This window comes from Rhipicephalus sanguineus, unplaced genomic scaffold, assembly GCF_013339695.2.
Source record: "Rhipicephalus sanguineus isolate Rsan-2018 unplaced genomic scaffold, BIME_Rsan_1.4 Seq462, whole genome shotgun sequence".
NCBI classification, from domain to species: Eukaryota; Metazoa; Arthropoda; class Arachnida; order Ixodida; family Ixodidae; genus Rhipicephalus; species Rhipicephalus sanguineus.
This window is the reverse complement of record NW_023615304.1, coordinates 21,028-30,864: the sequence shown is the minus strand read 5'-3', so window position 1 is coordinate 30,864 and position 9,837 is coordinate 21,028. Positions and strand designations below refer to the sequence as shown.

At 50.8% G+C, this 9,837-nt stretch overlaps 1 protein-coding gene across 1 annotated transcript; it reads left to right on the top strand.

Moving 5' to 3' along the window:
- Positions 1 to 3,748: 3,748 nt before the first annotated feature.
- Positions 3,749 to 9,351, top strand: LOC119377431 (uncharacterized). Its single transcript, XM_049411592.1, has 5 exons — positions 3,749 to 5,238; positions 6,304 to 7,008; positions 7,439 to 7,568; positions 7,733 to 7,894; positions 9,150 to 9,351. Exons 1-5 carry the CDS (start codon positions 3,909 to 3,911, stop codon positions 9,349 to 9,351), a joined length of 2,529 nt encoding a protein of 842 aa, XP_049267549.1. The 5' UTR covers positions 3,749 to 3,908.
- The last annotated feature ends 486 nt before the right edge of the window (positions 9,352 to 9,837 follow it).

The window sequence follows — 9,837 nt, the reverse complement described above, 5'->3', positions numbered from 1 at the left end:
AAGCAATGGATGAATGAATGAAGGGATGAAAAATCTACGCACAATATCCTTTCGAACTTGTCTAAATGACACAGAAACTAGAGTTTAATTGTACCTGTCGACCTTCCCTCGAACACTGTTTTTGGGTGGCTTCGGCATGGCATCTTTCATCTTCTTTCCAACGTTCGTCATCTTGTGAAACGTCCCCACAGCAGCCGCATCGCGATACCTCAGGAGCACCACTTTGGAATGAAATTGTGGCAGAGTACCAACTTTTCTGATGTGTTCAACCCTCCACGTCGGTTTTGCATCGTGTCCGTACGGGGCTTTTAAATAAGCAATCTTTTCTATGTAGACTCAACTAGGAAGCTGTCCGTCTGTCCATGATTTTATCATGTAGACGATCATGGCCATAAGAAAATGAATTTGTAAAACAAAATGCGTTTTTCTTGGTGGTCCCCTTTGATGACAGACGCCGACGCTCCGAAGGCGAGTGTCTGTACTGCTGGGCTAAAGATCCACGGTTGCAAATTGTCCATATATCTGAACCACATGATTGCCTTGTACCAGCAGTGCTAAAACTAATGTAAAATGACAAATCTCGATTTCGATAAGAAAACCCCTCACTTGCTCAAGCTGCAAAGCTGTCATTGAGGATAATAACTACGTCAAAAGTATTGACATTGGGAAGATTTAATGGCAAACTCACGTTTCGGTTGTCGACGCGTGGGCATATTGTGGGGCCTTCGTAGACCTTGATGAAAGCTAGAAAAAATAGCGGGCAGTTTGCACTAAGTCGCCCTAAGTTTAGCACAGAGAAGCAAGGACCTGTCGCCGCTTGTGCTCCCCGTCAAAATACACGTCTAGCTTTGAGATGCGCGGCTTCCTCCTCGGGAGTACTCCTCGGGAGCCTGGCTATGCACACTAGAGCTAAAGTCGCGCGCGATGTATCCGTCACTGGGCGTGGCTTAGCTACTGCGCATGCACGGCTTGGCCAGATGGTGCAGTAGCTGGTCGCTAGACAAGACGATGCTTGCTTCCTCTTTCTGTCTTTCTCTCTCTCGCTTTCGTTGATGCTCTGTCTCTTTTTGCTTTCTGCATTTCTTTCTATTTATTCCTTTCTCATTCTTTTCGTGCTACGCTTTACTCTCCCCTCCTCCTTTGCCTCCTCCTCACCATAACATCTCTTCACCATGCGCTCACTTCCCTTTCCCACCTCCATGCTACACTATACTATACAAGGTTATGCCGCACTCTGCTTGCGTGCCTGGAGAGCCGAGCAATTAGGAGGTGAGCCTTCGGATCGCGGGAACGCGGGTTCGAATCCCGCCAAGTGAAACGTCTTTTTCGGGAAGAATTTTTCTGATTCTCTTTCTTCATATCTTTCTTTCCATCTCTCGGTTTGTTTCTCTCGCTCTTTCTATACATCCTTTCTTTCTCTTTCTCTTTCTGCGCACTGGTTCTCAGGCGGCCGCACTGTGGCACACACCCGTTATGATGATGATATTTTTCTGCGATAGACTCACAAGGAGCAATTTTCTAAACAGCTTCACTGATAAAACATTCCGGCAGATTCCACGCACTCTGGGCATGCATTTCATGCAAAGCCGCCAGCAAGTAGCCGCCTATGACTTCTTAATAAATACACCGTGTAAAATACACGACACCAGGATGAATCACATAACACAGACAAGCCGTTGTGTCTGTTTTGTTTCCTTCTAGTCCTCGTGTTTTTTGCGCAGCGAAGTCATTATTTATCCTGAACACACTCGCCCCCAGCAAAGAACCATGGTATCATAGCGGTTGCATTTCATTCACATGGCTCTTTAGCAAAAACACTTATCAACAATTACAGTTTCAACCGGACTGGTATTCACTCTTCATGAAATGTACTGCTTTAATAACCTTTGAGGACTTCTGCGTAACGATTGTACGCTGGTATAGGTCGATTTGAGTATTTTGCTCGCTATGTATGCAAATACGCACATTTGTAATAAATACCGTGAAAGAGAAAAAAAATCACAGCATATCCACGTGGTGAATGATTATGAGTGGGGCGAAGCGAACTCGCGCTGCAGCACTGCGATGGCATTGGCGCGAGCGTGGTCCTTCTTGATGGAAGATATTGTGACTAGATTGTTTGAGAACCACAATTTGTTGCACACACCTCAACTATGGCCGAAACTGTTATCAAGGAAGTCCCGCTGGAAGCGCGCGTCGGCGCCTTCGGGCAGAGCTCGCCTGATGCGTTTTGCAGCCACTTCACATGCTCGCACAGCCTCGGGCTCTGCCTGTCAGTACGCGCGCTTTCTCGCCGCTTCACGGTCCTTCACATTTTGAAGATCCGATTCGAGCCGCAGCCGTGCAGCTTCGGCCTCGCGGGCTCGAACGGCGGGGTCTTCCCGCCGCAGCCGTGCAGCTTGTCGAGCAGCTTCGGCTTCGCGGGCTCGAACGGCGGAATCTGCTTCGCGGCGTCGACGTGCAGCTTCGGCCTCGCGGGCTCTCACCTCAGGATTCTGTCTGCGAGCGAGCGCTGCCGCCGCCTTCCGTGCCCTCCGTTCCGCAGCCTTGTCTTCCATCTGGCGACTCAGAGCTAAAGAGAAAGCGTGCCAAGAGTGTCACTTGTCAACGTCGTCTTCTCCTACTACATACCAGAAACGCGCGCAGTAAAGAAGAAAGAATGCCACACAGGCGAACACGCACGAGAGTCTCACTCGTCAACGTCGTCTTCTTCTACTGCATACCAGAACGCCCGCTTCTCACGAGCTAGAGGTGGCTACTACAACGCTACAAACGGAGGATGGACAGACCCACGGCATAAGGAGCTTCGCCCCTAAAAAGCAAGCTGCTCCTGCTGCCTATGCCGTGCTTTGAACGAAAGCTTACGTGTGTATCTTGTATTAGTGTAAATTGCGTAGTGCGCATATCTTAGGCTCACCAGGAAAGTTGTTTGTAATCATTGGCGTGCCCCCCGCGGTTCTCCATTAGAGGGGGTCAAGTCGGACCATAGCACCCCCCCCCTCACAGCGGGGTCGACTCCCTAAGAAAACATGCTCCGCAATTTCAAAAGTGGAAGTGACCGATTTCGTGCTCGGCCGCCATTAATGTCAACAAACATCCATAGCCCTAAACCTGCGCATAAAAAAATTACGTGAAATGTCCGACGGAGTGGAGGTATAGGGCAGAATGTTCGCCCCTTTAGATAATCAGGGGGGCGGGGGCTGCACTCTCCCCGTGCGCACGCCTATATTTGTAAGGGGCATTTCACTGTCTGACGTTCGCCGGATATCACACTGCAGCACCGACTTCACATTCATCAAAACGAAGTGCAACTAGCGTTGCGTTTTCTGGGGTATTTCTGGAGGAGCGAGCAAGGCTAGACAATGTATGCTTGAGTCATATGAATACATATCCAAAATGTAATGCATTGTTATAAAGCAGACAGCCAGCACACCAACCAAAATTCACGTTAGGCAAGCACCACCATCACAATGGATGAAAAGCAACTGCTAATTTAATACCTCGTGCACCGCACGGTTGCTAGAAGGGGATGATGGCAGAATGTTTGTAAGCGTTTTTCTGCCACATTAATAACGCCATTAACGGGAACTGTTATGTTTAGTTGTTGTTCGCTGCTACGGACCAGCCAAGCCAGCTGTGCGCGCGCACCGTCTTGCACCCTCTTTGATTACCCCTGCCACGAACTAAGATATCATGTTTCCCTTGCCCAACACCCTTTCCCCCCTGCACTATATATATTGCAGCTGTGCCATCAATAAACGTTGTTCCACCACCAGCTAGCGTGTTGTATATGCTGCGGCCCAGTTATTACAGTGGCGACGAGTGTCACGAATACCGACCATGCGGTGAAAGTAGACGAACACAGTGGTGAAACTGGACTGCCTCTACGTGAAGGACCAAGGAGAACCATGGCCTGTCTTCAGCTACCGCTGTTCGACGATACCAGAGATAAGTGGAAACCATATCTTCTAAGGGCAGAGGCATATTTTGAAGCCAACGACATTACCGACTCGAAGAAGCAACGTGCACTGCTAGTGGCTGCTCTTAGCACGCAAACAGTTCAAGTGCTAGCTGGGCGAATCGCGCCCCAAACCCCCAATTCTCTCACGTATGCTGAAGCAGTTGCAGCCCTAAATAGCTACTACGACCCCAAGCGTCATGAAACAGCAGAGAGCTACAAGTTCTTCACGCGTTGCCAACAGGAAGGGGAGTCGATTCAAGCGTTCCTCGTCGACATACGGCGCATAGCGGATAATTGCAACTTTGGCAGTGCATTAGACCGAATGTTAAGGGATCGGATTATTTGCGGCGTACGCTCAAATAGCCTGCGCAAGCAGCTGCTGACGAAGGAAGGGTTGACACTAGAAGAGGCCGAAGCGATAGTCATTTCCGCGGAAGCGGCGGAAAACGACGCTAATGAGATGAGCGCAGAAGCACCAGCAGTTCTCAAAGTGCAAGCCCGTCCGCGGTCATTTCGGGATAACCCCAACGGAAGCGCAACGCTAACGTGCGGAAGATGCGGAAGCTCGAGGCATGATGAAAACGCCTGCCGGTGGGCTAAAGCGCGCTGTTTTCGTTGTGGGCGGCGCGGGCACTTGGCACGATTGTGCTATGAGGCACCGACAGCAAACCTGCAAGGTGGAAAGCGGGTACAGAGTGTAAAAGCGTTGACAGCCACGCAAACCGCGTCTAGCCATGAGGATAGCGACGAAGCCAGCGCAGCACAAGTTTGGACCGTGATCTCAGAAAAGAAAAACGGACTCGAACCGCCGATACGACGCAAGTTTCTTTGGGGAGACGTGGAACTACCCATGGAAATAGACACAGGGTCTCCAGTGTGCGTCATATCGCGCCAGATCTACGAGCAACACAGAGCTCAGTGGCCACGCTTGACGGCTTCTCGATTAAAGTTATCGTGCTACGCGGGAAGGCTACCCGTGCTGGGTGAACTAGAACTGTCTGTGCGATACAAAAATGTGTCTGTCATGTGCACACTAATGGTGCTTGACTGCGCAGGACCGAGTCTGTGTGGACGTGACCTAATAACAGCGCTCAGCAAAAGGGGCGTGCCGATTGTACAGCTGACAGCGCCGGATTTGCCTGCCGTTCCAAGTTCAGCCGGATACTTGGTGAACGGCCTGCTTGCTGACTACGCAGACGTCTTATCGGCAGACCTTGGGCTCATCAAAGGTCCTCCTGCAAGCCTGAAGCTCAAGGCGACGGCGACGCCAAAATTCTGTAAGGCCAGATCCATTCCTTACGCGCTCCGTGATAAGGTCTCAAGCGAAATTGATCGGTTGGTGTCTCTGGGGGTGTTGTCGCCGGTAGAACATGCGGAATGGGCTACACCTATCGTAGCAGTCTTGAAAAAAGATGGTAATGTTCGAATTTGCGGAGACTTTAAGGTCACTCTCAACCCAGCGTGTGATGTGGAGCATTACCCGCTGCCGGTTGTCGAGGACATGTTTGCTACCCTAAATGGGGGTGAAACATTCAGCACATTGGATTTGAAGGACGCGTACAATCAAGTACCACTGGACGACGCGTCGCGCAAGTTGTGTGTCATTAACACTCATCGCGGTCTGTATTGTTATAACAGACTGCCGTTTGGCATAGCTTCAGCGCCGGCTATTTTTCAAAGGAAAATGGATGCGATACTTAGCGGGTTAACCGGCGTCCAAGCGTACCTTGACGACGTGTTGGTGGCGGAGCGTAGCAGTGACAGCGGAAGGCTACTCAAGGAAGTATTTGAACGGTTTCGAGAGTACGGAGTGAAACTTAGGTCCGACAAATGCAAGTTCAGACAACCTTCAGTCACGTACCTTGGGCATCGCATAGATCGAGAAGGATTGCATCCCATTGAAAAGAACGTAGAGGCTATCATGCAAGCGCCTCGACCACGTAATGTCACAGAGTTGCGTTCATTTTTGGGCATGATCACGTATTATGCGCGCTTCTTGCCGAATATGTCCTCGCTGTTATCTCCGTTGTACCGGCTAATGGAAAAGAAAGCGCGCTGGGAGTGGCTGCCACCGCATCAGGCTGCATTCGAAAAAGCCAAGGAGGGCCTGAAGAACGCGCAACTCTTAATTCATTTTGACCCCAACAAAGAATTGAAGCTAGAATGCGACGCGTCCTCATATGGCGTGGGAGCAGTTCTGTTTCATTCTGAAGGCAAAGAGCATAGGCCAATTGGATTCCGCTCCAGAACGCTAACAAAGGCGGAACAGAACTATTCACAGCTGGAGCGAGAGGCATTGGCACTTATTTTTGGCGTGTCTCGTTTTCGGGATTATCTTTTAGGTCGGCAGTTCACCTTGGTCACCGACCATCAACCCCTGCTCGGGCTCCTGAGGCCCGATCGCCAGACACCGACAATGGCGGCAGCTCGAATTCAACGGTGGGCACTGTTCCTGGGCGGCTACCAGTACAAGTTACAGTACGTGCCTGGAAAACAACTGCTGACAGCCGACGCCCTCAGCAGGCTTCCAGCAGAGGCTTCAGGTCCACCGTCGGATGGCGACCCTCCCGAGTACGTCTTGTCCTTGGATGCCCTGGATGAAGGTATTGTCACTACCCACGAACTACAAGAGCAAACTGCCAAGGACCCAGTATTAGTCCGTGTCATACGCTATATATTGCATGGGTGGCCGCGAACTGCTAAAGGAATGGAGCAATCGCTGCTGCCGTTTTTTTACCGCAAGTTAGAACTCTCGTGGGCCCACAAGCTAGTATACTGGGGAAACCGGGTTGTCATACCGGCTTCGGCACAGGGAAGGATGTTACAGCTTCTGCACGAAACGCATCAGGGCTCATCGTCCATGAAATCGGTCGCACGGTCATTGTTCTGGTGGTCTGGTGTTGACAGGGACATAGAGGACGTGTCGGCACAGTGTAAAAACTGCGTGCAGAACCTACCCATGCCGGCAGCAGCCCCGCCAGTAAGCTGGCCCAAAACATTGGACAGGTGGTCCCGGATCCACATAGATTTTGCAGGGCCGATAGCAGGTCAGATGATACTTGTGGTGGTTGATACACATACTAAGTGGATTGAAGCAGTTCCTATGAGGCACGCGAACACAGCTTGCACTGTTCGCTGTTTGAGAAGCATGTTTTGCCGGTTCGGAGTACCACACACCATCGTTTCTGATAATGGCACCCAATTCACAAGCCAGGAGTTCGCTACGTTCGTAAGAAGGAATAATATCGTGCACTTGCGGACAGCGCCATTCCATCCGCAATCGAACGGAGCCGCCGAAAGAGCAGTTCGAACTGTGAAGGATGGGTTGCGCAAGATGACAAAAGGGGCGCTGGAAGATAACCTATTACGGCTGTTGTTTAATTACAGGCGCACCCCCCAAAGGGAAGGCAAGTCCCCCTCGGAATTGCTCTTGGGCTACCAGCTACGTTCGCGCTTGGACACGTGTTTGCCGCCCAGGTCCACCGCTTCTGCAGCAGGCACTGACGACTGGGCTGTCTCACCAGGCAGCAGTGTATACGTGCGGAATTATGGCACTGGGCCAAAATGGACACCTGGGCACGTACAATCGACGTCCGGAGCCAGGATGGTAAAGGTGGAGACTCCAGCCGGAGTAGTGCAGCGGCATGTCGACCAAGTCCGCCACCGTCATGAAGGTACACCTGGAAGGACGGCCTATGGAACCACGGCAAGTGAGAGGTCAGACGGGCGAGCTCACCCAACTAGTACTCCCACTTCGTCTGGTGCGACCAGCGGGGCCCCGAAAGCGCCAGATATTCGCGGAGAGGACGAGGAAGCGAGCGCGGCGGAACAGCCGCCGACGGGCCACATTGACGACTTCGATCGACTGGCGCAGCAGGTACCGGACGTCGAAGCGACGGCGGCTACCACGGACCAGGAGCTGCCCCTACTCAGGCGATCGAAACGGATCCGGAAGCCTATACAACGGTTCTGATATTAAGAGGGAAGAAATGTTATGTTTAGTTGTTGTTCGCTGCTACGGACCAGCCAAGCCAGCTGTGCGCGCGCACCGTCTTGCACCCTCTTTGATTACCCCTGCCACGAACTAAGATATCATGTTTCCCTTGCCCAACACCCTTTCCCCCCTGCACTATATATATTGCAGCTGTGCCATCAATAAACGTTGTTCCACCACCAGCTAGCGTGTTGTATATGCTGCGGCCCAGTTATTACAGGAAGGAAGGAAGGAAGGAAGGAAGGAAGGAAGGAAAGAAAGAAAGAAAGAAAGAAAGAAAGAAAGAAAGAAAGAAAGAAAGAAAGAAAGAAGGAAAGAGAGAAAGAAAGAAAGAAAGAAGGAAGGAAGGAACGAAAGAAAGAAAGAAAGAAGGAAGGAAGGAAGGAAGGAAGGAAAGAAAGAAAGAAAGAAAGAAAGAAAGAAAGAAAGAAGGAAGGAAGGAAGGAAGGAAGGAAAGAAAGAAAGAAAGAAAGAAAGACAGAAAGAAAGAAGAAAGAAAGAAAGAAAGGAAGAAAGAAGGAAGGAAGGAAGGAAGGAAGGAAGGAAGGAAGGAAGGAAAGAAAGAAAGAAAGAAAGAAAGAAAGAAAGAAAGAGAAGGAAGGAAGGAAGGAAGGAAGGAAGGAAGGAAGGAAGGAAGGAAGGAAGGAAGGAAAGAAGGAAGGAAGGAAGGAAGGAAGGAAGGAAGGAAGGAAGGAAGGAAAGAAAGAAAGAAAGAAAGAAAGAAGGAAAGAAAGAAGGAAGGAAAGAAAGAAAGAAGGAAGGAAGGAAGGAAGGAAGGAAGGAAGGATTACGGCTGTTGTTTAATTACAGGCGCACCCCCCAAAGGGAAGGCAAGTCCCCCTCGGAATTGCTCTTGGGCTACCAGCTACGTTCGCGCTTGGACACGTGTTTGCCGCCCAGGTCCACCGCTTCTGCAGCAGGCACTGACGACTGGGCTGTCTCACCAGGCAGCAGTGTATACGTGCGGAATTATGGCACTGGGCCAAAATGGACACCTGGGCACGTACAATCGACGTCCGGAGCCAGGATGGTAAAGGTGGAGACTCCAGCCGGAGTAGTGCAGCGGCATGTCGACCAAGTCCGCCACCGTCATGAAGGTACACCTGGAAGGACGGCCTATGGAACCACGGCAAGTGAGAGGTCAGACGGGCGAGCTCACCCAACTAGTACTCCCACTTCGTCTGGTGCGACCAGCGGGGCCCCGAAAGCGCCAGATATTCGCGGAGAGGACGAGGAAGCGAGCGCGGCGGAACAGCCGCCGACGGGCCACATTGACGACTTCGATCGACTGGCGCAGCAGGTACCGGACGTCGAAGCGACGGCGGCTACCACGGACCAGGAGCTGCCCCTACTCAGGCGATCGAAACGGATCCGGAAGCCTATACAACGGTTCTGATATTAAGAGGGAAGAAATGTTATGTTTAGTTGTTGTTCGCTGCTACGGACCAGCCAAGCCAGCTGTGCGCGCGCACCGTCTTGCACCCTCTTTGATTACCCCTGCCACGAACTAAGATATCATGTTTCCCTTGCCCAACACCCTTTCCCCCCTGCACTATATATATTGCAGCTGTGCCATCAATAAACGTTGTTCCACCACCAGCTAGCGTGTTGTATATGCTGCGGCCCAGTTATTACAGGAAGGAAGGAAGGAAGGAAGGAAGGAAGGAAGGAAAGAAAGAAAGAAAGAAAGAAAGAAAGAAAGAAAGAAAGAAAGAAAGAAGGAAAGAGAGAAAGAAAGAAAGAAAGAAGGAAGGAAGGAACGAAAGAAAGAAAGAAAGAAGGAAGGAAGGAAGGAAGGAAAGAAAGAAAGAAAGAAAGAAAGAAAGAAAGAAGGAAGGAAGGAAGGAAGGAAGGAAGGAAAGAAAGAAAGAAAGAAAGAAAG

Bases quoted from the DNA above. Each gene is read 5' to 3' on its own strand.
- LOC119377431 (XM_049411592.1), top strand. From the start codon at position 3,909: ATGGCCTGTCTTCAGCTACCGCTGTTCGACGATACCAGAGATAAGTGG. The intron at 7,009-7,438 runs GTCAGATGATAC...TTTGCCGCCCAG, and splicing joins TTTTGCAGGGCCGATAGCAG to GTCCACCGCTTCTGCAGCAG. The intron at 7,569-7,732 runs GTAAAGGTGGAG...TGGTGCGACCAG, and splicing joins CGACGTCCGGAGCCAGGATG to CGGGGCCCCGAAAGCGCCAG.